This window comes from Alosa sapidissima, chromosome 12, assembly GCF_018492685.1.
Source record: "Alosa sapidissima isolate fAloSap1 chromosome 12, fAloSap1.pri, whole genome shotgun sequence".
NCBI classification, from domain to species: domain Eukaryota; kingdom Metazoa; phylum Chordata; class Actinopteri; order Clupeiformes; family Clupeidae; genus Alosa; species Alosa sapidissima.
The window spans coordinates 402,987-430,292 of record NC_055968.1 but is presented as its reverse complement, the minus strand read 5'-3'; the positions used below and the strand labels follow the sequence as shown (position 1 = coordinate 430,292).

At 39.8% G+C, this 27,306-nt stretch overlaps 1 protein-coding gene across 2 annotated transcripts in view; it reads left to right on the top strand.

The window, feature by feature from the left end:
• heatr6 (HEAT repeat containing 6) overlaps nt 1-27,306 on the top strand; it is a 117,476-nt gene that overhangs the window by 66,079 nt on the left and 24,091 nt on the right. For both annotated transcript variants that reach the window (XM_042056150.1, XM_042056148.1), the window contains exons 9-14: nt 1,563-1,740; nt 10,590-10,796; nt 15,582-15,681; nt 19,126-19,463; nt 24,015-24,137; nt 26,860-26,949. In XM_042056150.1, coding sequence (XP_041912084.1) covers nt 1,563-1,740; nt 10,590-10,796; nt 15,582-15,681; nt 19,126-19,463; nt 24,015-24,137; nt 26,860-26,949 — 1,036 coding nt within the window. The remainder of the gene's footprint in view (nt 1-1,562; nt 1,741-10,589; nt 10,797-15,581; nt 15,682-19,125; nt 19,464-24,014; nt 24,138-26,859; nt 26,950-27,306) is intronic.

The following is a 27,306-nucleotide window of genomic DNA, read 5'->3' as shown; positions in this document are numbered from 1 at the left end:
TCAATAAACAACATGAAAGTAAACTATCAATAAAAGCTTGCTGTCATGGGTTTTGCCAGTACAGCTGATGCCTTATCGAATGAACCAAATGAGGCCTGGCGGTCATTTTTCATGGACTCCAGAAATAACAAGTCCTCCTTGTTCTTCACCAAGCTTTCAGCGTTCTGTGGCCACAGAGCAAAAGTCTTGTCAAGTTTTCTCTCCATCGTCTGAAGTTTCTCCAGTGTAGATGGGCTGGTCCGGTCCGTCAGTGGGATAGCTCGGAGTTTGGCATTTTCATCCAAATTAATGCCATTCATGCCATTTGGGCTTCGGGCTTGCCGGTTCGATCCCCGACCAGTAAGAAAAATGTGGGCGGGGGAAGTGGTTGAGCACTGCTCTCCCATGCCCACATCCATGGCTGAAGTGCCCTTGAGCAAGGCACCTAACCCCTCACTGCTCCCCGAGCGCCGCTGTAGCAGGCAGCTCACTGCGTTGTGATTAGTGTGTGCTTCACCTCACTGTGTGTTCACTGTGTGCTGAGTGTGTTTCACTAATTCATGGATTCGGATAAATGCAGAGACCAAATTTCCCTCACGGGATCAAAAGAGTATACTTATACTTACTTATTTGATTCTTTCTTCACTGACAAGGTAGCATCCATCAGGAGTCAGTTCTCTGAACCAAACACTCACAACCTACAGTACCTCTCCAGACTAAGGGTGCATCATTTCCTTCATTCACCCCTCTCTCTGAGAGTGAGGTGTCTAAACTCCTACTCCAAGACATAGCTCCCACCATCACACCAGCAATCACACATGTAATTAACACTTCTCTTGCTTCTGATACATTTCCAACTGCTTTTAAACTGGCTCAGGTAACTCCGCTGCTTAAAAAAAATCTTCTCTTGCTCCTACCCAGGTAGAGAACTATCACCCTGTCTCACTCCTACCTTTTGTCTTTAAGACTATAGAAAGGGCAGCTTCCAAACAAATCACAGATTTTTTTCCTCACAGAATGACCTCCTTGATCCTAAGCAGTCTGGGTCTGAATCCTACCTTACCGGGCGTTCGTTCAATGGGTCTTGGCTAGGATAAGTCTGCATCTCATGGCCTTGCCAAGTCTCAGTGCTGGGGCCCCTTCTTTTTGCTGTGTACACTACCTCATTGGGCCCAATCATCCACTCACATGGCTTTTCGTATCACTGCTACACAGATGATACACAACTTTATCTATCCTTCTCGCCTGATGATGCCACAGTCTCGGTGAGGATCTCGAACTGCCTCTGATATATCTGCTTAACCCAACACGCCACTCAGTACAGACCATGGTGATATCACACCTTGACTACTGCAACACCTCCTCACGGGCCTTCCAGCTTCAGCTCAGTAAAAAAAATGTTGAGTGGAGAGACAGAAGAATCTGTTTTACGCACTTCAAGTTGTGCTAAGTTAACTTTGATTATACACTACAATTATTCTTACAGCAGAGCTTGTTAACTGTTTATTAACATGCATAAAGCTTATACCGATACTTTCACTTGATCCATTCTGTTCTAACCTGTGTGTGTTTGTATTTTGCAGATTGTACCAGATGAGGGTACGTCAGGGCTCTCTGCACTGTTTCCTTTCTTTGGTAAAGTGTGTGGACAAACGTGTTCTGTTTGGTTACTGGTCCGCATTCATCCCTGATACCCCTGCTATTGGTGGACCTCCAAGCCTTACTTTCCTTACAGTTGTTCTGAAAGACCCATCACCAAAGGTAAGACAAAGCATGTAATGCAGGGTTCCTTGGAATTCTTGATTGATTATAATTTATGATTATATCTATCTATCTATATACAGTGCAGGGTTTCCGTTGTCCGGACATTGGCCGGAAAAAAAATGAAATGTCCGACAAAATTAAATCTCTCCGGTCAAATTATCCGATTGAAATTGGCTAATAATCCCGTCCCCCTAACGCAATCTGAATTTGAGAATAAGCCTTAAAATGTAAGCCTATATTAAATTTTTATAAAAAAAAAAAAAAAATTTAATTTTATATTAAGTTTTTAAATGTACCGTTTTAAAGCTATTCGTTAGATTTTAGTGGTTTTCTGTATGTCATTCTTTCGGTTCTTTGTTTAATACTGCAGAAACTGCGAGGACAGGATGTTTATTGTAAGCAGACAGAATGTTGTCACCTTACAATAGCAAATGGTGTACCTAACTAATTGTTCCCCCACAAGACGTCTTAATTCAATAAGGCTATATCACTGTCTGTTTCCCCCCTCCAATTTGACCCCAGACGTGAATGTATATTCTGGTATTATAATTAGCCAGGAGTTTCCCAGATCTTTGCTTCAGTTTCTTACCTTGGCTTCACCTTGCAACATTGTGCTGTGCTGTGCGTACAACAGGGTTACCAGAACTCTGTTGTTACATCCAGAATAAAGAACTATTCTTTCGCAAGCCAGCCTCAAGTTTTACCTGCTCTTAACTACACTGGAATCTACTCGGTCAACTGTGTCTCCATTTGGAATTAAGGAGACCATTTTAATAGCATTCTTCATATTAAACAACACACATAGCCTATGCTGCATTTCAAATAGGAAGCCCACGCTTAAAACGTCCATGTTAAACAACGAACAAATGAGTGAGGCGGTTCAAACATGGCCAGGCCCAGGCAGACTAGCCTTAAAAGTTTTTTCAGAGGCCAGACGCGATGGATGATGATAAATTGGTAACGTCTGAAGCCTCAGATGTCCGGTCAACTCCACCACCACCAGATAAAAAGCAGAAGTGTCGGGCGTATCTGTCGGAATCATGACGTTAGAAGTGGAGTTGCGGGGTTGCGGCCGCTCCAAGACACTGTTATTCTCCGTGTACACTGGACATGCAACTGTGTTCTGTACCCAAAGCATACAGTAGGCCTATGCTTTCTCTGTCTATGATCTGCAGGGTTAGGGCCTCCTCGACGAGGAGATTGCTGGTCCGAGGATAATTTCCGGCACAATTAAACGGTATCATTGAACAGCGGACCAAAAGAAAAAGAAACTAAACATTTCCCAGAATAGGAAACATTTCTTAATTTATTGTTATCAAATAAAGAGGCATAGCCTTAGGGGGTAGTGGTGTGAGCGCTCATTCTTGTGTGCGCATCTGTGCAAGTTAAACAGTGGAACCACCGGAGATAACGTGGGTAGCAGCAACAAACAACGTAGCATTTTTAAAACAATGAACGAAGCGGACTCTTGCTGTCAATGAAAACATACATAGCCTACTGGCTAGATCTTGTTAGGCATGTTTATGTAAGTTAGGCTAATGCACAAGTTGCATTCTATTCAGCCTGATTTATGTCATTATTTAAGCTAGCCTGTCTCCAGTTTTCCTCAACTTTAAGAAGCGATAATAGGATATTTGACCGGCATATCAGCGGAAACTCTGATACAGTGTGTGTGTGTAACTGTGTATATATACATATATACAGTTAAGAACAAAATTATTCATACCCCTGGCAAATATTGATTTAATGTTGATTTTCTCTTGACCAGTATGTTTGTTCTGACTGAAAATGACACTGCCACATGCCAATAGGTTGTAAGACAATGTGGTAGAAACATGGAATCAAAAAAAATAAGCGTTTTTATCTTTTTTTTAAATTTTTATGGAAAGTGGCTTGTCCACAATTATTCATACCTTTTTAAAATAATCACTGGAAACATCTTTATTTGCAATCAAAGCTCTCAAAATGGTTCTTAAAATACGTGCCAAGCCGCTCCATGTCTCCACAATGATTGTAGACTGCACCTTTTTAGCTGCAATCCGGGTTTTGAGGCAGGAACGTTTATTTGCCATCACTCTGGCCTTGTACTCACTTTTTTGACGGATTGAGGTCTGGACTCTGGCTGGGCCACTCTAAAATATGACCTTGTTCTCTGTTAATTATTTCTTAACTTGTTTGGCTGTATAGTATGTTTTGGATCATTGTATGGTTTAATGGTCCAATGATGCCTATTGGGGCAGGTCTCTTTGCACACTGCCTGATCTTTTCCTCCAGAATCTCGGTGTAGCCTCTTGCTTTAGTGTTATCGTTTACTTTGAGAAGGTCTCCAGGTCCCCCTGGTTGAAAAACATCCCAAAAGAATACTTTTCTAACCCCCACAATTGAAATGGAGGTGTCATTGGGATTTAATGCTTCTTTTTTTTTATGCCATTTTATGTCAATTGACTGCTTGACATGTCATTTTTATTTTTCTGTAAACAAATACATCTGCTTTATGCCGCAGAATTACATTAATATTTGGCTGACTGCAGACGCGCCACTTCCCTCCCCATATCCCAAGATTAAGATAGTATGAAGTGCTTTTTGTATAGGCTACTATCATAAACAATCATTAAAACTAATAGCTATTTGCAATTTGACAAAACACTGGTCCTCATTTTGCGAATGCGAGGACGATATGAGCCTGTTGCATTTAGTTAGATGTCCGAGTCATGCATAATGTTTGAAAACCACTGGCTCGTAATCACAATAATTTAACACACGACAGTTGGATAACCTACTTCATCATGTCCCCATGCCTACATTTTTGTGAGTAGCATAGAGATTGTTAAACAATAAAGTATGGCTCTCCGTTTGGGACATCGAAAACTTATATTTTCAATAGACTACCGTCGAAGATGCTGACTTGCAAAAGCCTCGGGATAACACGTTATCTCCACTATCATCAGTCATGCCCCTTGATCAAAGTGGGGAATGAAATAAAAGTTTGAGAACCACTGGCTTAACAAGTTACCTGCAGTCCAGAACACAGAATCTGTTGCAATATTCTGATGATCGGCGATGATATCGGCAAATGTTTGTTTTCCAAAGTAAGAATTTCACTTCACCATGCACCTTCGACAATGAATAGCTCATTACACTTGTTAGGTACTGTTAAACGTAAGCCTACCTGGTATCATTACAAACATTATTCTGTGTCCTAAAACTGGCATATTTTATGGCATTGTGTCATGTAAGTTCGTTGCAAAATCTAGAGAAATGTGTGAGGTGGTCAGCGGGGGACAATTGAGACACACATTGGATTGTGTTATTACTTGAACATTCCACACTATCCACAGCTGTGGTAGGCCTATCAGGGGCAGGAGGATTACTGTTAGCGCAGGCTTTATATAAAATTCTTCAACAGAAGGCCTCGAATGTTGTCTTGTTTGTGGAGCGCTTTGCTTCGCTTCTGTAATCTCGGCTTAATTGAAAATGAGGGCTTCCCTCAATGACCCTCCGAGAATAAATAAAGGTTGAATGAATGAATGAATGCAGGCTTGCCCAAAATAAAGGTCTGTGGTTTGCGCAGCCTACAGTAAATAACAGACCCGCCAGAATGTGCGTTATGATGCTTTTTTACGAGCAAGATGTTTTTGGTACCCTACGCACACTGCATGTTCTTAAATAACAATGATCATCAGTAATATTCGACCATTAATTTGGGTAAATGGGCAAGCGTGACCACCTTGATTGGCTGATTGGCTGATGATTGTAACGCGGGCATGATTCCAAACACCTCCCTTACGATGATGAGTGACAGGTGACAGGTCTCAGAATGCGTGCGCTACACAAGGACGGAAGGTAATGAATAACTGGGGCCGTAGGCTATTCAGAAAGGCTTTTATCTTACTACTAGGAGTAGGCTACTCCTAAATCGCACTTAAAGATTTTAGCTTGGAGTTTTCTCTTAAAAGTTATTCACAAAGCCTTTCAGACAACTCCTAAACTAGGAGTGAGTCTTCGTGGCTATGGATGACGTCATTACTCATGCACAAGCTTGACTGAAGTGACCACCTTGATTGGCTGACGATTGTAACGCGGGAATTCCAAACACCTCTCTTCCGATGATGAGTGACAGGTGACAGGTCGGAGAATGCATGCGCTACACAAGTAGTGCGAAGGACGGAAGATGATTAATAACTGAATAAAAAGGCCTAGCCTAAATGAATAAAGAGTAAGGCAAAACAAATAGCCTAGTAGTCTAATGAAACATAGGCCTATGGATTGATGCAGTAGCCTACCTTTGTACCAAATGTACCAAAACATCGCAACGTAAAATGCCACAAAAAAGCTGTTTATGAATAGGTCTTAGTGAGTTAGGAGTCCTCTCTTAAGCTGTCCCAGACTTAGGTGCTACTTTTAGGTCTAAAATGCTTCGTGAATTACTTTTTGTGAAAAAATTAGGAGTCCTAAAGTTAGGAGTGACACGACCAATATTTTTAGGAGTTGCTCCTAAATTCGCCAGTTAGGAGCTACTTTTAGCCTTAAAATTCTTTGTGAATACGGCCCCTGAATAAAAAGGCCTAGCCTAAATGAATCAAGGCAAAACAAATAGCCTAGTAGCCTAATGAAACATACGGATTGATGTAGTATCTTTGTAACATTATTAAATTATTATGTTACTATGGCTACGTTTGCAAAAGAGAACATTTTAATTTGATTCACAATAATGTTACATTTAATTTACATGTTGACAATGATAATGCATGTTAGTTGTGCCCTCAATGCAAAATTGCTTCCTCACGATTGGAAGCTCCTGTAGCTGCATAGGATTTGTGATTAGGACTGTGAATAGGTCTGTGAATAAGGAGTCCTCTTGACTTCTTTTAAGCTGTCAGAGGTGGGAAGGTGTGATTTGTTGGGGGAAGGGCCGGATAAACTGGGCACAAATGTCTGATGGCCCCCCTTCCCCCCAGCCAACGTGAATAGGGTGGTTAGTTAATAGGCCTATCGTGAAGATTTTTCCTGCCATCTAAGGCACGAGCGCATCTGTGAGGCCAAGTCTCACCAAGTAGCTTGATTGTTTACAACGAACATTCCATTTAATTAAACTGCTTTATAGGCTATGCCGAAATAGTTTTCAACATTTTGAAATATTAGTGTCGGGTGAATTGAAATGTTTTCAAAGTAGCCATATGGCTGAAAGCTGCTTGGGATCCCCCCCGTCAAGCAATATAACCATACAAATGCGCTTCCTGCACTCATTGTTTCAAAAGGAGTAATTTTGGCTTTGTCAGAACTGAAGAGCTGTGGACGGCACGGCACGGTATGCCCAATGAAAATAAATTAACGCAACGCAACACAACACAACACAGACCCCGCTTCTCTCGCGTCAGTCACTGACATGAACGAAACACAGAACCCGCTTCTCTCACGGCAGTCACTGACAGTAACCTAGAATAAATGCATGGGGAAAAACACTTCCCCATGACAAAGACATCGTAAAACACTGAAAGTTAATATTTTGTCACTAGCAACATACACCTGTCCTTTGTCAAATGTATTATGTTCCAAGTAGCCTATGCGTAACTCTGCTTCATAAAGTTGAACAAATACATTTGCTTATTTCACAGAAAAATATAAATAGCCAGTTAGGGTCTACAGTGCAGAGTTGGTAAGTTATGGTAGGCCAACTTGCAGTGAACATACAAACAGGGGAAATTCTTTCTCTAGCTGAGTAGCCTCAGGTGCGCACGTAGACATAAGGCCGAACATGCAAGCGCCAATGAATCGTGCTCTCACGACAATCACGCCGTTAAACTTAAATAGGTTAACATCACTCTAACTATCACCTTCAAGCAAGGAAAATGATGATTTGAAGACATCTGTTTCGTTGGAAGGGCAAGGGGTAGCAACAGGGCAACACAGAGACAGGCCCGATGGCGGGGCTGTTATGAGAGTATTAAAATATGGGATATTCTACGGGAAAACATTAAAACGGCAAGACAGTGGGGGAAAGTTAAAATACGTGATAAACACGGAAAGGTCCCCATGCAGAGGGATTATTTGTCATATTATTAATCACATATGAAATTGTGCAAACAGGCGCAACACATTTGAAAAGGAAGGACTGGTAGCATGCATGCTCACGGGAAAGATTGATTTAAGAACGTTATCACAGTGTGTGGCTGTGGCGAAAAATAATTCAGTGGAAATGCATGGATTCCAGTTTCTTCCAGTAGCAGCAACTGGAATCCATGCATTTCCACTGAATTATTTTTGGAATCTGATCCCTTATCATACCTGTTCATTCTTACTCGTTGCTTGACTTATCGTGACTAAATTCAAGATGGCTGCAAACGCTAAACTTCGTGAAGATACTGTCTGTATAAATCGTCTTGTAAGTAAACTACCAATGCTTTTTCAAAGTTCTCAATGTCTCGTTTTAAATGTCAGGGCCCTCGGAAGTCAACCAACGAAGTGTGGAGATACATTGAGCCTCGTAAATGGGTGTAAAACAGTGATTTATTTGCATGGCTAGCCCGATGCCGAAGCACCACTATTGAAAAAGCTGTTGGTAGCATCGGCTAACTAGCGCCAGATTTTGGAGTGCAGGGGACAAGCCGAGATGGGCTATGAGACATACGTTCACACTCGGTATCATGTTTCAATACACTTTAGGTCAATATCGCACCGGAATTCTCCTTTAAAATAGTATCCTGAAGTCCCATCAGTGAAGAGAGGCTAAGACTGAGGTAATATGCTCCAGTTTTTTGGTACCATCTAGCAACCACTTCCATAATATCAACCTGGTAACAACCTTAACAACCAACACGATTACCCTAGCAAACAACATAGCAACCACTTTTTATAGCATAGTAACTACGATGATTACCTTAGCCACACATTAGCAACCATTTAACTTACCCTAGCAACCAGCATAGCACTGCCATAGCATCAACCTAGCAACCACTTTAGTGACCAACATAATTACTCTAGCAACACCTTAGCAACCACTTTAAGTACCCTAGCAATCCTAGCAATGACTTTGCATGCACTGGTATTTCATTTCAGGAAAAGCATTTGTAGTTTCTCTAACCAAATTTGTGCATCTAATTGAGGTTGAACCATTTGACGTACAAACATCATTCAACCACCGTTGCGTAGGTCTTGAAAAGGACACTTCAGCAATATTTTTTTCTTTTATGCAAACTGTATACTTTTTGAGATATTTACAAAAAGCAAGCTTATTTTTTCACCATGGACTTTGCATTAGCATTATTCCCTCATAAAGGACCAATTATACTGATTTGCACCTGTATCAACTGCCATCTGCTCAACTAGGCCAATTCTCTCTTTGTATGTCTCTCCATTCTACAAGGATATAAGACACCTTGTAACAACGCATTATGTATAAAACTCCATTATGTAAAACATATTTAAAAAATATATGAAGCTTGGAATAAGGACCTTAATATCACAGATACACATGCAAAATGGAAGGAAGGGCTAAACCTAACCAATAATATTTACCACCAATGAAAATCTGCGGTTTATACAATATAAGCTCATGACAAGAATATATTATACGAAATCTAAAATACATAAATTTGTATGTGAAATGTGGCTCTCATGATGACACTCATATACATGCTTTCTGGGAATGTGAGAAAATTAAACAGGGTACGCTGGAAATTCAAAAGTTGATGACTGAGACAAAATTGAGTTTAAGTTAACATCTAAACAGTGTATTTAGCAGAGAACAGATAATCTGAAGTATCCTATAGGATGGCAGATCCTTTTTTCCTCCTTGGTTTATAAGAGAATCATTGGAAAGACACACAGGCCCCATCCATGCAGGCATGGAAGGGATTGATGAAATATTATTTTATATTATTATTTAATAAAAACCAATGTTTTAGGAAAGAAATAAAAAAGAACAATTGAATAGAGTATGGCAGGACATATATGAATCTTTATAATCAAATGTTGGGCAAGTTATAAAGACCACACAGGAGAACCTCATGGAGAACAATGTGTAAATGTAGGGGTGTTAGTGTGACCAGGTGTTTATAAGTATATATACTCTTTTGATCCCGTGAAGGAAATTAGGTCTCTGCATTTATCCCAATCTGTGAATTAGTGAAACACACTCAGCACACAGTGAGGTGAAGCACACACTAATCCCAGTGCAGTGAGCTGCCTGCAACAACAGCAGCACTCGGGGAGCAGTGAGGGGTTAGGTGCCTTGCTCAAGGGCACTTCAGCCGTGCCTACTGGTCGGGGTTCGAACCGGCAACCCTCCGGTTACAAGTTCGAAGTGCTAACCAGTAGGCAACGGCTGCCCCTAAAAGTGTGTGTGTGTGTGTGTGTGTGTGTGTGTGGGGGGTGGGGGGGGGTGTAGGGCATCCAGCAGGTGTGTATGGAGTGTGGGTGTCCTATCAATATATGGGTGTAAGTATGACAATCGTGAGTAACATAATGTGAATACCTAGCCTGAGTAAGTAGGACTGTAAATTGATAAAGGTTAATATGTGTGTACTGGTATAACACATTTATTTTACATGTATGAAATCAAATAAATATAATTATTTAAAAAAATCCTTGGAATTGAATTTCTAGTTAATATTATTGTTGTTGTTATTATTATTATTTTGTGAAGCACTTTGGGTCAATTCTGCTGTGTTAAATGTGCTATATAAATAAAGTTGAATTGACTTTTCTACAAACTGATTGTTTGACAATTTACATATATTTGTTTGTAAATAGCTTAGAAGTCCATGTGAGGAGGATTAACATCAGACTTTAAAAACATGCAATTAATAATTCTAGTCATCCCATCATTTTCCTATATTTTGCCTTAGGTACGTGCAGGATCACTACAGGTGCTGTCATCTCTACTTGAAGGGTCTCGACTGTTTTTGTCTGCAGCAGAAGACACTAGCACTCCTCGCCAGGCCTTTACATCATTCTCTGCAACACTTGCATCCAGCCTAAGAGAGCTGCACCGCAGTTTGTTACTAGCACTGATGGCTGAGTCTTCCTCACAGACGCTTACCCAAGTCATAAAGGTATGGTTAGGGTATTTGGCAGAAGCTTTTGTCCACAGTGACTTACAATATATATAACAGTACATTAGTTGAAAATAATAGTTTCTAACTATAAATGTAATTCCAAGGAATTACCACTGCATACAATTGCAAAAAAATACTAAGTATAATATAATATATAGTTAAAACAGATAATTCTAGCCCAAAAATAGTAGTGCTAGGTTGTTTCTAGGGTAGACATTGTGGTTGCTATACTATTTAATGTAGCATTCTGTTTGCTAGGGTAATCATGTTGGTTGCCATGAGGGTTGCTAGGTTAACATTTTGATAGTGGTTGCTAGGGTAATTGAGATGGTTGCTAGGATATAGACCTCTGAAGTTCGCCTACAAAAAAGAACCAAAAACGTCCATCTTTGCCCATATAAATAGATCCGTGTTAATTGAAGCTAACTACCTATGACAAGTTGTATTGCAAGTTAGCTGTGGGGTAGCAAAAATCAAAGTGTGCCGTCTACACTTACAGGAGATAACAGTATCCACTCGAAGGCAGAGGACAAAAGTGTGTTCAGGAAAACGTCTGCATTTCAGACTTTTTCATCCCCGCGAGAGTTTAACAGGTGTGATAATTCAAAATCCATTGGAAAAATCGCCAGATACCGGATCTCAAAGATGGCAGCTTTTTTGTAGGCGAACTTCAGAGGTCTATTTGTAGGGTAGATAAGATGCTTACTATGCTATATGAAGTGGTTGATATGCTGGGTGCTAGGGTAATCAATCATATTGGTTACAATGACAGTTTCTAGGTTGATATTATAAAAATATAATAGTAGTAGTAGTAATAATAATAATAATAATAATAATAATAATAATAATTTAATTATTTATATAGTACTTTTCAAACATAGAGCACAAAGTGCTTTACAGACAAACAAGAAAAATACAATACATATAAATATAATAAATGTAGCCACAAGCGGCTATGGCGGGCCCGAGCACCCGTGACATTTCCGAATCCAACAATGCACTCACATGTGGTGCGTTTGTCAAATGCACATATCTGATGTGTGTGCTATTTGCTTTTGCATGTTTTATATATTGGAAGCACTTACTCACTTTCTGTTGGGTGTAACGTTTTACACCGATGGTAGTCAATCCCACTTATGTTCGTCTTGGGCAGGTCCACATCTCTATGAACTCTGTGTGTGGGGGTGAAATTATTTCCTGACCACAAGCCTCAATGACATAAGGGGGCGCTATGGATATCCCGAATAGAGTCTGTGAGGGATAAGGGTGTCAAATTTTCAACCATGGGAACCATTGATTTCAGCCTACCAACCAGGCATGAACCCCCCCCCCCAGCCCATAATATAAAATTAGGATGCCTGCGAGTTCATACACCAAATGTGAAACAAATCTGATGAAATTCCTAGGAATGGTAGAGGTAAGACCAGTGAAACCCAGATGGTGGCATTATGCCAGACATGCATTTTGGGCAACAATCCCTTAACTATTCAAATTTATTTATATTGATTCAATGTGCTTTACATAAATAAAAACAAACAGTAATGGCAAATAAAAGCATAGAAGGGCAGTAGTCAAATAATAGTTCAAAAGGTAAAGATAATAATAAAAAAGAAACAAAATGCACTAGGTAAAATCATTTAAAAATAAAAAATAATTAAAAAGACAAAATAAAAGACACAAGGTAAAATAATTTAAAGGCAAATTCAGAATTTGTAACTCAGTGAAGTTAGCAGAAGGCATCTGAGAACAGTTTGGTCTTAAGTCTAGATTTAAAACTGTTTTCTTCTGATGTCTTCTGAAAGTTGGTTCCAGAGCTGAACCGCATAGCATCTAAAAGCTGCTTCACCATGTTTAGTTCTAACAGCAGGTTTTACTAACAGGTTTTTCTCCTGAGACCTGAGAGGTCAAGAAGGTGTGTACTGCTGAAGCATGTCTGATAGGTATTTAGGTTCTGCTCCATTTACTGATTTATAAACAAGCAGTAGTGCTTTAAAGTCAATTCTGTGACTTACTGGAATCCAGTGCAGGGACTTAAGAATTGGAGTAATGTGGTCAGTTCTTTTAGTTTTTGTGAGAACACTAGCTGCTGCATTTTGTGTCACCTGAAGCTGTTTGATAGTCTTTTTAGGAAGGCCTGTGAAAAGCCCATTGCAGTAATAACCCTGCTGGAGATAAATGCATAAGCTTTTCTAAATTATGTTTTGACATCAGTTTCAAAAGCAACAACAGCAACATCAACAACATCTTGACATCATGTTCTCTAATTTTGACATGATTCTGATGAACCCCCTAGGAGAAGTGTGTCAAAATTGATCATCTGCCACCAGTGTAATAGCCATTTTATCTGTTGCCAGATGGTGGCGCTATGCTAAACATGCATTGTGAGCATGTGAATTTCAGCATTACCATAATAATGAACAATCTGTGAGGTTTGACCCATGTCATTCAATGCATGACAAATGTATCACACATTTCCTGTTTATATGGCGAGGTATGTAGATTCATCATACCACTATTTCAGCACTTTGCAACATATCAAAAAAATTCTTCACAATTTAAAATCAACAACATCTTCACATCATGTATACCAACTTTGACATGAAATGGATAATTTGTCTAGGAGGTTTCGAAATTGATTATATGTCACAATGCACAAAATCCCAATTACCTCACTTCCTGTTGGGCGTGGCTAATGTAGTGTAAGAGGAGAGTTGTTCATCTTGAGGTGTTACACACACACACCAAGGTTTTCTGTGTGAAGATCAGGGGTCTCAAACTCCCGGCCCGCGGGCCACTTCCGGCCCAATTCCGGCCCACGACCTAATGTCACAATAATAACGTAATTCGGCCCTTGAGGGTATTTTTAAATTGCGACAAACAACAACACTGATTAAATCCAATACGGTGACGAATCTAATTTGTACTCTCCTCCACTAGTTGCTAGACATCCAGAGCTTCGATATTCGCTGCACAAAGTTTTCAGGAAATACTTGTATTACATGTGAGAAACACAAAGACATGCATTTATTTGTAATGACGCGGAAGCGATGCAGGCCATAGTTTTGCACAAATTGAAGCAGAAATTGGCCTACACCAAATGTTGAAAAAAACTTTACGTGTGATGAAGTCTTGGGTAGGCTATGTTATTCACCTGTTCAGATTCTGTAGGAGAATATCTGCCTTTTGGAGATTATGATCGATCGCCTATGACGGTGATAGTCACGGTGCGTCTGTGAATGGAGGTGCGTCTTTGCGTGTATACGACGGTGTCCACTAAGCATATCATGCCATGCTTATTTCGACCCTCTGCCCAACATAGCTGGAGGCGCCAATGCTAATCGTGATGATTGTGTCCGTAATGGACGTGGTACAGACAGCAAAGGTGGTAAAAATAGGGCGGTTTGTGGTTATAGTAATCGTTTACTATTGTTGGTTTACATCTTAGGCCTACTGTTTTCCTGTTATTTTGTTATGTGGGTAATATGACAAAAAAGAAAGTAAACCTGCTCAAATATGTTTTTTTTTCCTGTATTTACTGAAAGGTGCATAATTTGAGGTGCTTGCCATCCAGTGGCCCTTACTCCCTTCATAAACGTTTGTTTATACTCAAAGATTTTTACATTTATAGTTGAACTTTATCTCTGACCACTTTCAAGCAATAGGGCTCTATGTTAATGATCTATAACGGAAGTATCTTTGCACAAAACGCAAGTGGCTTTGTGGGCGGATCTTGGGCGCTGTTGCTATTTTACCGGCGGGATAAATGACTGTTGCGCCCGACGCAAATCTAAAATGGGGTGGTCTGAAGTAGTTACATTACTCATGGGTGTGGTTTGGGCATAACATGCAATAAACCAATCAGAATGCTCAGTGTCTCTCTTAGCCAAGGGGTCCTTGGGCTGAAAAAGGTTGAAGACCCCTGCACTATAGGACACATGAACTGTCAATAAACAGCTGAACAGCAGGGTTGGGAACACATGAAATACAGTTTTTTTTATGTGAAAGTATGCAAAGGTGCAGTAAGCAGCAGTTTAACCTGTTTGGTTAAAAAATAAATGGCATGAAACAATGACATGTGTTTTATACACAATGAATCTAATACACAAGAAATCACTGCATACATCAATTTACAATTACACATGTACTGTATTAATCCAATTCATCATTTTAGACTTTAAGTAGTCATGAAATAAACACTTGTGAGCATTCTTAAGAAGGAAGCAACTCATGATTCAATCATCTCTATTGCAAAGCTATCAACATAACTTAATCATTATGATTCACAGAGTAGGGGGATCCTGTGGCACAGCTGGCTACAGCGCCCATACCACATTCGGGTTCACGTACAGTATCCATGGGTTCGAGTGTGACCTGGGTCATTTTCCTATCCCACCCCATCTTGAAAGTCTGAAAAACTTATTTCAGGTCAACCTGAATTATATTTATAATTATATTTGTATTATTATTATTTTGACTGTACAACATTTTTTGCTTTAAATATTTATTGATTTTTTTTGTCTTTGTTTTTGTAAATCCTGTTTAATTTGATTGCCTTTACAGTCTCTGGGTGCTAGTTCCACCTCTATCACAGTGCCCGGCTTTATGCATCTTAAAACACATTTTCGGGGTAGAGTTTATATGGGTCTGCTAAGAGAATAAAATAGTTGCAAAATAGTTGAAATAAAGCTGCAAGTTGGGCTTTGAAATAATATTTGTTTGGTTGTTGTTGATATCTTAGACACATTTTATGTCTGACATATAAATATCTTGTATATCTTACAGTGTGTGGCTCATCTGGTGTGCAATACACCATACCATCGCCTGCGACCAGGGCTGCTGAGTCCAATTTGGAAACAAATTCAGCAATATGTTCATCATAGAGGTATGTCAATATGTCTGTCCAGAAGGCTGTGGAACAAATTAACTGAAGTGCAAGTATGGCGATTGTGTCCAATTACTTTTTCTATAACTGATAGTTCCGGTCCTTGATTGTGATTGGCTGAATCACGTTCGATGCCGTTGTAAAATCCAGCATAAACATACACCTTGACCGCATTTCGTTCTATATTACTGCGCTACCACAACTTGATACAAGTTATATTTCTTGGCGGAAGAATGATTATCTAGGAATAACTCGTTATATTTCTAGTTGCTGTACCTTACTTTATGAAACTTTGCAGCTAAGGGGGGTTTTAGGCACTCCGCTAGCGCATCGTGCCTAACAACGCCCCTTAGCTGTTGTAGAATCAGTGTAACCTACGTTATTGCTTAAGTATACCAGAGGGCACTAATAGGCAGACCACGGTCTGGACCCATAACCTAAATTATTTTCAAGGAACATTTCAAAGCTGCTCTGATAAAAATACAGTGGTCTCTAAATTTTGAATATAAATGTCACTCAGCAATTATAGTTGGATGACATCAGAAAAATGTCAAGTCAAGTCAGTTTTATTTGTATACCGCATTTCACATGCACAGAGTGCAACCCAAAGCACTCCACGGACAAACAGCATGCCAGACGGAGCGGCAAAAGATGCCAGCGTACCTGATACTAGGCAATTGTTGTACATAAAACACACATGACATAACGTTAGGCTATCTCACACAGTAGATGTAGCACAGTAACTTAAGACATAAATGAACAATTCTATCACAAGAGGCCATACAAACTCATTTACACAAAGACAACAAACAAGTCCATGGATGTTTCGGCTTGGCGTAGCATGGTTATGAATATAATTTAATGCCAAATTAAATAAACTGGAATTAATAAATAAAATAATTTATTCCCCAGATTGGTGCAGTGATAGATACTTTTAGTATCATGTACTACTTAATACCCCTCTACTGGAGGAAATAATGTATGCACTGAAAATGTGCTAAGACTTTTATTTTGATACGGGTCCGAGAGTTCTGAGTAGAAAATTTCTCCTTTCAGCTGATTGATAACGTGAGTTGTGAGAAGCCCGGTAGAGTTTTATGCTGAGAAGTGACGAACTTCTAAAGCAAAGGATTCAAATAAACTCTGTGTCTGCCCAGATAGCAAGAGGCTGGCGGACCACTGTCGGTCCATTGGGGGAATAGCTGGCGGTCCACTGGGCATTTTCACGCCACCGGTGGCATAACACCAGTGGTCCGCTCTCTGCCAATCTGATTTTGCTATCTGGGCAGTTCAACTTTGATGCCCCCTAACCATTTGTACAATAATGATTTAATCCAAAACATAACAGACATGACATGTAGTCAGGGCTGGGTAGTAACACACAATTTTTGAGCCAGTAATCTACTCTTTACTTTGCTACATTTTCAATTGCCTTTCGTTACAAGTACAAGTTTATTATCGGAGGAGAAAGTATCCCGAGGGATAAAAGCGCACCTCTCCCTCGGTTTGGGAGAAAAGAAACAGGGCTTCAGAATGCATTGCAACGTTTCCCCGCGATTATAAAAAAATGACTGGCCTACCGGTATATAGAATCAATCAGATCACGTTGTAGTCTACTACACGGAAGTAGATGTTCTATATATCTAACAGCTCAGTTAACACAATGACGTCCTGCCAGCTGCTGCATCTTCTGGTGAGACAGCGTAGCAACGAGATGAGAGGTATGACATGACACGGAAACTTTTGCCTATATTAATTTCTGGCCAGCATCGTTCAACAATCACGTTGGACAAGGAAACTAGGCCTACAAATTAATTTACAAGCAAAGTAAATGCCTCAGAAATCGAGCACACAAGTTAGAAAAAACCTAGCATTCGTTTATGTAGCCTCAATGTTGCAGGACATGACAAAGACGGTCGGCTGAGAAAACAGATAGCCTACTCTGTCACTCTGTCCGAGTGGATATGCAACTTAGTGACTTATCTAGACAGATAAAAGACCTAGACTGTAGGGCTGCTTCTGATCCTTCTGATTCCAATCTGGGCAAGGAGCATCTGCTACTGCAATCAAAGTATGACTGCTTATCCATTACACACAGAACAACTCCTTTTTAAATCAAAGCAAACACATTACAAACACGGTGATAAAGCAGGCAGACTCCTTGCTCATCAACTGTCAGAAAACAGCTAAAACAGCTATCCCTGAAATCCATATTGCACCAGATAAAATCACCACCCACCCACAGACTATTAATGACCAATTCAGACATTACTATGCTGATATCTATACATCAGAGGCTAATGTTAATACTGGGGAGATCCAAGAGTTCCTTGTTGAACTTGACATTCCACAGTCCAGATTGCAAGTTGGCTAAGTAGGAGATGATTTGCCCTCTTTTAAACGCCAAATGCCTCCCAAATGGTGCTATATGTATCTGACGTTTAATGGTCTCAAAAAAGTAGTCTATTTGACTAATAATGAAATTAGTAAAATCCTTATCAGCTAATAACAATGGATCAAAGCGCCAAGTTCTGTGTTTTGTGCTACCATTAAAATTCGTCACTGACTGGGTGTACAATATGAATAAGACTTGCATCGCACTTTCCACCACGTTGCGCCGGGCGCACAATAGGGCCCCTAAAGTGACAGGCACTCAATTAGACCTACACACCACCAATACAATATAGCGTAATCACATTAAAGATACGTGCAATCGTTTAGCTCACAGGTGGGATGTGACCTATGCCATTAAGCTTTACTTTTCAATTAACTCTAAATAATAATTTTATGTGTTGTGCCATTTATTTTTTTTGTTTCATAAGAATTTCTACCAATAATGTAATGAAAAAGGTGAACTCTGGCGATTTTTCACATAGATCTCCGTTTCTCCAGGTCGCACTACACTGAACGTGGGGGACGCAATAAACATTCTCCTTTAACACAACAGAAAAACATGAATAATCCTGTCTATAATGTGACCACATAAAGTGCTGCAATAATCATGCTTTGTAAATGTATGGATGCATCACAGAAATTACTGGAAATCGGTATTTGGTTTCTAATTCGGACAAATCTTAAATAATGGATTCAGTATTCACTTTATTTATTATTTATTCAAAGCAACTTACACAGAGGACTGACATTCAAGCTATCTTTCTCCTTGGGGTTATGCTTGACAGTTGTTATGTTGCACAATGTCATACCACAAATCTCCAAAAGAGTCCCCAACCTCTCATCCCCAGCAGGAATATAGAAATATACTGTGAATGGTACTGTGAATATACTGTGAATGGCTATACAATTTTCAAGTCTGTAAATCATTAAGATGCAAATCTCATTAGACAATCGACAATTCAAATAAAATGGGTCACGTTGTTAAGTATTTGAATGTGTTTACAGTAGTAATTAATGGAATTTCAATTTCTTACCTTATGCTTTTTTTAGATGTAAATGTGCGTGTGTCCAGTCTGACCCTTTTGGGAGCACTGGTATCTGCTCAGGCTCCTCTCCCTGAGATTCAGCAACTCCTACAGCAACCAGCTAAGACATCTGGTGACGTAGGTTTTCCACACGAAGCGCATATGTGTCAGAACTGGAGACAGCAGAGGTCATTGGAGGAGGGTCATTGGCTGTATGGAGAAGAAGGAATATGTTGGCTGCTGCGGCTTTGTGTATGTGTGGTTACCCAGCCTAGGGAAGATCACTCTGACAGTGGCACAATCCCTTTCCACCTGTCTCCTAACCTTTTAGAGCCCTCACCTGTCAGGCTGGAGGCTCTACAGGTAAGACCATCTGATAAGACCATTTCTGTCTGCCAAATTTTCCCACCATTTGTTTTTTAGAAAGTGAAAGTAAAATAAACCTCAGGCTTTTCATCCAGTTCTCACAACATTTGATACACATCATCTACAGACCATGTAGACAAAAAATGGCCTTTGGTTTTATGATTTGTCACTCACTCACACATTTCAAAGTAATAGTCTGTTAGGGGTGGCACGATTCATGAAAAGAAATCTGTTCTGTTCGCTTGTCTCGGTTCGGAGCATGTGTGCATGGTATGGTTTTGACGGTTCATGGCATGGGTAATGTAGCCTCATGCCCATAGTGACTAGGGTTGCCACCTGTGTCTGACAAAAATCCTAGACATTTTGACCATCCAATCGACCTTTTTGTTTTTAAGGCGAGACACTACAGGTGAATAGGGTAACATTTTTAACAAGCACATATCACTATGAAACTTCCCCAGTTGATTACTTACATTAATATGAGAAAAAAATGTATTACAAGTTTGCTGTAATTTAATGTTTACATATGCAAATTAGGCATTATCTAATTAAATATGCGCTAATTTGCATACATTTTAAGGCACGAAACCTGAGCATTGGATACAGCCAAGTTCAAAATTATGTTTTCATTGTGTTCAGATATTAGATGGGAAAACATTTACAGAGGGATTTATGAATATCTACTTTTGTTATCCTGTAAATCAGAAAATTATGTCACTAGCCCTAAAAAAATCGCTTTTTTCCATGTTTTTAGGCATAAAATGTCATGTAAGTCAGGCTAGGAGTAATATATCAACAAACCCCTCTGTAGAAATCTTCGACATATAGTTAGGCATAAGTCTAGAAAGTTTGGTGTATGTACGTGCTTCTGAAGTGGAGTTTTTGAGCTCAGAGTGTGAGCGGAAACTCATTTTGAGAAAACAGCCTTGAAAGACAGCCAATGAGATTCTGTTCTCAGCCTAGACTCGCCTTTGAACTTTCGCGATTGGTTACTGATACAAAGGAAGTGTCCATATATGGATCACATAGCGTGATACAGGAAAAACAGAGCTTTCCAACGGTAGTACACATGTTATGTTTTGGATCACGGTCGCGGGAGTGCATGCAAGGTTAGAATGCTAACTTTTGCTGAATTTAGGAGAAATATACAGGCGCGAGTAGACACAATATAATGAAATAAACACCTAAATGTGTAAATCGGACTTTTTTGTTGTAGTAGTGTGATAGAATACATGCTAAGGTAACATACTAGCTCAAAATCTCGAAATTGACCAGTGCATGAAAAAACGATGTTTTCACCTGCCGTGTCTCGCCTTAAGCAACGGCGCCTTTCGCACATCTAACCCAAGATAAAAACAGTCATTCTAAGCGACAATTGTATAGCTAAAATTAGTAAGAATGACAATTTCTAGTTATTTGTTTAGGTAATTGCTTTATTTAATAGCAGACCTTTATTATTTTGTTATATTTTCAACAGTTTTTAGTTGTGGACACCTGGGGGCAGTATTGAGAAAAAAGGGGGAATACATAATTAGGTTCTGCTTTTTTGCTTATGTGGAATAAAAACAAATAATGTCATTCAGTGTCCAGGATTTTTATTTTTATTTTCCTGGACAGACCATGAAAATCCTGGACAATCAGGAAAATCCTGGACAGGTGGCAACCCTAATAGTGACCCCAGACATTTTTTTTCCCCTTTCGCGGGAAAGGTGTGGAGGGCTGCGGGTCACGTGTAGAAATGGCAAGTGTGAGCGATAACGTAGGCAGCCGGGAGTTGGAGGATGCACCAGCATCGCATAATGGTGGGTTTCCACACAGCGAAACGCCTCGCGATTTTCGGCTAGCAAAATTTCGCCTGGGGGCGTGACGGCCAAACCGCTAACCTTTTGACTGCAGTGTCTAGCCAGTGGTGGCAAGCGAGCTAATTAGGCTAATAAGCTAGTTCAAACGTTTAAGTACTTAATGAAGATATCCAGGGGTCTTTATGCCTCGACTAAGTTGATGTTGCCTATAAACAACAATTCATGTTCATAGAAACAACAAGGTCAATAAGACATAATATATTTCATACCTGTGTTGCAGCATGTAGCCTAGCTGTCTAGCTAGGTTTACAATGCAATCAAATGTCTGAAAATACTAGCATTTCGCCTGTCAGCTAGCTAAAAAGGTTGAGTGTTTAAACTAACATATATACATATATATAGTGGTCTATTTAGGCGTTTGAACACTGTCGGGGGGCGTTGTAAATGAGATAGCTGAGAGGGGGGCGATCAGGCACAAATAGGGGGCGTTGATCACTGATATTTATTATAATGTTTAAGCATGACATTTGTTTGTTTTGACACGAAATGGAATGATTTGTGCCTGGTGGCTCCGTCTAGTTTCCTCTTTAGAGCGCTCCGCTCTAGAATCTTTGTTACTAACCTACCGTCTTTGCCGGCCGAAGATTCTACAGCGGAGCGCTCTAGGCTACTGGCATGTCATTTCCATGGCAACATCTATAAACAAATTCAGCAGACTGACCGCCGCAGAGCGGGTTGACGGCTCCTGACGGCTGCAACAGTCGAACCCTGCTTCGCGGGTTAAAATTACATATCCAATCAAAATGTACACAAGCACAATTACGTATATATATTTTTTTAATATCAAAACTTAAAAAACATGGCGGCAAACAAGAAGAAATGCAGACAGTACAGTGTCGATTACATAAACTTTGGCTTTATTCCCTCACCTACAAATGTTCAGCTCCCGATGTGCCTGCTTTGCGAGCAGGTTTTCTCTAATGAGGCGATGAAACCCTCACGTTTAAAGGATCACCTGAACAAAATGCATCCTGATAAGGCATCTCATGATGCGGCTTATTTCAATGCCCTCAAAGAGAAACATTCAAGACGGACCATTTCGAATCTGTTCGCTCGGAAGACAAACCAGACAGAGAACGGGTTAGTGGCGTCCTACAATATTTCTTTACCGATGGCTAAGTCTGGCACACCGTTTACTGTAGGAGAAAAGCTGGTTCTCCCAGCGATTAAAGAGGTCATCTCCACTGTGATGGAGCGAGACCCAGCGCCACACTCTTAGAATTGGAGGGGCCTAAAGGAACCTTTCAGGGTTCCTCACAATTGCCACTGTGGAGGAACCTTTTCTGTTCAGAGAGGTTCCTCAAGGAACCTTTTGAAAAGGTTCCCCAAGGAAGTTATTATTGAAGTTATTATTTTGCTGTCACTTCGTCTGTTTTATAACCCAGAATGATGTACTTGGTATCAAATGATAGCTCCGTGTCTCCTCTTTCATCTGACATGCGTGGCATATCTATCCGATCACGGGTCCGCGAGTAATTCAAACGAGAGTAATGGGTGTGCAGCGTTGGTTTGTGTACATGACGTTATTATTTTGCAGTAAGCCAGAAGGATGGATAAATATGGTACCAATGGATAGCCCCCTGTCCCCTCTTTCATCTGATATGCTTGCCATATCGATGCGATCACGGGTTCACGAGTAATTCAAACGAGAGTAATGGGTGCGCAGGTAAACACAGAGAAGTACTGTAAATATGATGCAATTGGATTTAATTTAATGTTTTTAAATGTTCATACTTGATTGTACAGACAAGTGTATAGTCTATTTGGAAAGCCCCACTTCTGCTCTGTCATGCAATAAAGGTTTCATCTCATTACGATGAACAGTTCCGGAGCAATGTAACAGAGAAGAAAGGGTGTGTTTTTTGACGCACTTTGCGTCAATCGGGTTCTAAGGGTTAATTCGATAATATTTTTCATCTTTGCAGAGGAAAAGTTTTGTGTAAAGAGAATTAAATGCCTGTCTCCTATAGATGCCTGTCTCTAATACTAGCCGGTGCAGTTTGGCGATTTGGGAAAATAAAAGCCCGGGCTATTATTTGGAGTTTTACGGTATGCCTAATAGGCTGTATTTCTAAGTGTGATTTATGCTATAATGTATAAATTATATTTATGTAAATGTATCTATTAGTTTCCAAAATATTCACCTTAGGTCATCATTTAAGGGGTTATTTTTCAAATTTTTCTTCCTTGGGGGCATGCCCCCGGACCCCCATAGTATTTCGCGGGGGGCAACATTTCTATCAACACCCATGACCTCGGTATTTGAATCCTGGCTTGGTCATGTCTCAAACTTCAGCTCAGTTTTGTGGTTTAACGCTTATAGGCACTACAAGTGGAAAGACATTAAAACACCATGCATATGTGCATATCGTGCCGTTTGGCAAGAAGTTACATTTATCCAATTATATGACAACTCCGTCATCTTCACGTCACCCAACGTCACATCTCCGCATTGCTAGCCTACTGGTTGTTAGCTCATGATAACAGATGTAGGCATGTCTGGACATTTTTTCTCCTTCTGACACTTTATTTACTCACATTTCCTAAACTGCATATACTTTTTCCACCTATCGGACTTGCCAAATATTTCAGCAATTTCCCTCAAGCTTACTTGGACCCCGTTTATCCCCGCTTGTGGCTATATTTGTCTTTAAGATGTTAATCTATGTCTAATCTTCACTTCTAGGTTTTGGCTCACCTGGTGAAGGGCTACTTCTTTCTGACACAAGAGTGGCTACTTGAATTGTGTCAGGTCAGTGCCTGCTGTCTAAGGGAGCAGGATTCATCTGTGCAGTTACATGGAACAAAGGTGATATTATATTACTGCCTTCAAATTCATATTTCAGACATCAATAATAGCATTTACAGATTTAACATTTGAATATAATAGTTTGCCTGCTTGCAAATTCACAAAAGTCTTGGCTGCCCAAACTCAATTTGGTAATGTCATAGCATGCATTACATCTTAGTCCTCCTACATGGATGGAGTCCGTGCAATATTTTGAGGGAAATGTGGAAGTTTTGTGTAATGGAAGGCAGTTAGCTTTACTTATGTTCCACTAGCAAACATTACAGTCATGGCATCATGGCAGTTTGGTTCGTATCAGGGTTTTGACGTCACAGTTTTCCGTATGCTCAGCTACGGAGCAACGGAGTGAAGATTAGCCAAGATGGATGTTAATCTTCTGAAGAATAGCTCCATTTAGGAGAGATAAAGCTGAAGGTGATATGTCCCCGAGGCATGCAGAAATCCTAGCAGAAATAGTAGTAGTAGGTGGCAAAGACAGGTTTGAGTGTCTTTGAGTGACATTTGAGTATCATCAGCATGACAGTGATGATTATGGGCAAATGATTTTACCCAAGGAAGTGGTGTAAAATAGAATAAACAAATGGGGCCCTAGTACTGATCTCTGTGGCACACCTGTGGTGAGGTCATGAGACTTTGATGCCTGTCCTTGCCAAGACATGCTGATTGAATGTCCTTTGAAGTAGGATGCAAACCAATCAAGAGTTTTCCTAGAAATTCTGAGCTTGGATAATGTAGAGAAGAGAATGTCATGGTTCATGTGTCAAAGGTACATCTTAGCTACTCTCAATGCTTCAGTCACAAACAAAAGAGCAGTTTTGGTAGAATGATTGCTCTTGAAACCTGGCTGCTTAGGGTTTGAAAGAAAAAGAATCCTCTCCAGAAATGAGAGGTTTAAATAATCTATATAGCCATTGCCTCTGTTTTTCGGTTTTTCATGTTAATTGTGAAGCATTCTTTCATGAAACTGGTCATGATGATGGCAATAGTGCAAAGCAGTCATGAAGGTAAACTGAGGCTATTCTGAAGAATCTAATAGCTTCCATTTGCCGTCATTGCTGTTTTGCACACTATTGGCATTGTAAGAAGACGCTCATAAATGATATATATAGCCTCGGAAACATAGAGACGTCGAGCTATATCCTCACTTGAAGGAGCTTGTGTGGACAAATAGGGTGAAGAGTTAAATGGCAATGATATTATTATATACTCGTTAATCTGACTCCATTTGATTAATAATTTGTATTACCAATCAATTACCAAGTAACTAGTTTATCAGCTATGGAGGAGAATGGCATGGCACACTACGAGAATTGAAGATATACTATTGGTAGGCAAATGAACAATTTAATAGGCATTAAGTCTTAAAGGTAAATGTAACCCATATCACTTCAGTTGAATGTACAAGTAAACTCACATAGTCTACTGTAACAAAGTAGCAAAAGGTAACAAAGGAAACTTAACCAATTCACAGAGGTAACCTTGACAAGTTAAAGATAACAGATACACCAGATAAAACAATACAAACCCAGAGATGGAGAAAGGGGGAGAGAGAAAGAGAGAGAGAGAGAGAAAGACAAAGGGAGACAGAGAGAGAGAGGAAGAGAGAGAGAGACCCAGAGAAGAGGTCCAAGGTGGAAAAGAAGAGAAGATGGGAAAAGAAGCCCCAAGATGGGAAAGAAGACAGAAGGCAGAAAACCAGAAGGCAGAAGAACCCTGGAGGACCAGAGCCTCCACTTTTATCATTCACTTGGGCCACCCCCGACTCATCAGAGCCTTTGTTGTCTGAGGTGGATGGGTGTGGCCCAGGTGGATATCATAACTTTATGCTGCAGTTTAATTCTTAATCTACAACTATGCACAGATACATTCAATTGTATCAAAACCATAATCAGACTGTTGCCCACATTACAAGTATTAATTCAAGACCAAACATGAATGTATTATTCACAACACATATTTACAGAGCAATACTGTATGATAATGAGGTTGGCCTATCTCACCAGAAGACATCAAGTAGGCCCAGGACTGAGTTATCTCTCAGTAGAGGGACCAGAACAAGGAGCAAATGGTCACTTTATGCATGAGCGGGTGTTGGGGATCTTTGACCATGGCCAGCTAAGACAATACAGATCAAACACAGGCATCCACACATGTAAATTGACTGCAAAAGGCATTCTTGAGAAATGCATAAGGTTTGGGCAAAAGACGGGCCTTACAGCATCATTATCATTATTATGGCATCACAATCTCCATGAGATGGTCATCTACAATACTTCTTGATTAACATGAGTAAAAAAAAGAATCTAACAAATAGTATTTTGCAGATGCATTTGTCTTAAGTGACTTACAGAACATTAACATTACAATAGTTCAAATTAACAGTTTTTTTTTTTAATAGTTGAAAAAGCTTATACGAAATGCCTCTAGGATGCACATATCTCAAAAATAGCGCTTGTCTATTACATTAAACATGATGGTAATATTAACAATGTCATAAAACCAACATGTGCCAAACTGTGAAAGACATGTGTGCAACATTCTGTATGAAAAGTGTTATGAAGCTTTTGATTATCATTATTTGGTCCTTGGAGTCTGAATATGCACACCCCCAAATATTGGGCCTCCATGTAATCATTTAATTTACACCAGTTGTCTTTGCTGACAATTTCTAATGTAGACACACATAAGTGTCTGAAACTCTCTCTTTATCCTTTAACCAAAGCTGTTGGAGGAATTAGGAACATCCATCATCCAGCAATACAGGACAGAGGAAAAAATTCAAGAGAGTACAAAACATGTGCCCCTCTGCAAGGTATGCCATGAAGCAGTCTGCATGGATTTGTGTATTTTGATTGGATTGTCTGCCTACAGAAACTTTGTGACTTGGTTTGTTGTAATTGTTTTTTAAAAACATTACCTTAAAGGAACCATATGTAAGAAATGTATTTCAATTAATCATAAAATGGCCCTGATATGTCACTAGACATTAAGAAATCATGTTCACTTCAAATACTTATATCACTGACAACAGTAGTCCGGCCAGGATATTGTCTTTTTAAGAAGTGAAGTTGCAGCCCTCAACTGATGTTGATGTTGTGTTTTGTAATGTCATGTTGTGTTTTGGCCTTATGCACCACCCTCTACCTATCTACTAATCACAAAGTCAGTC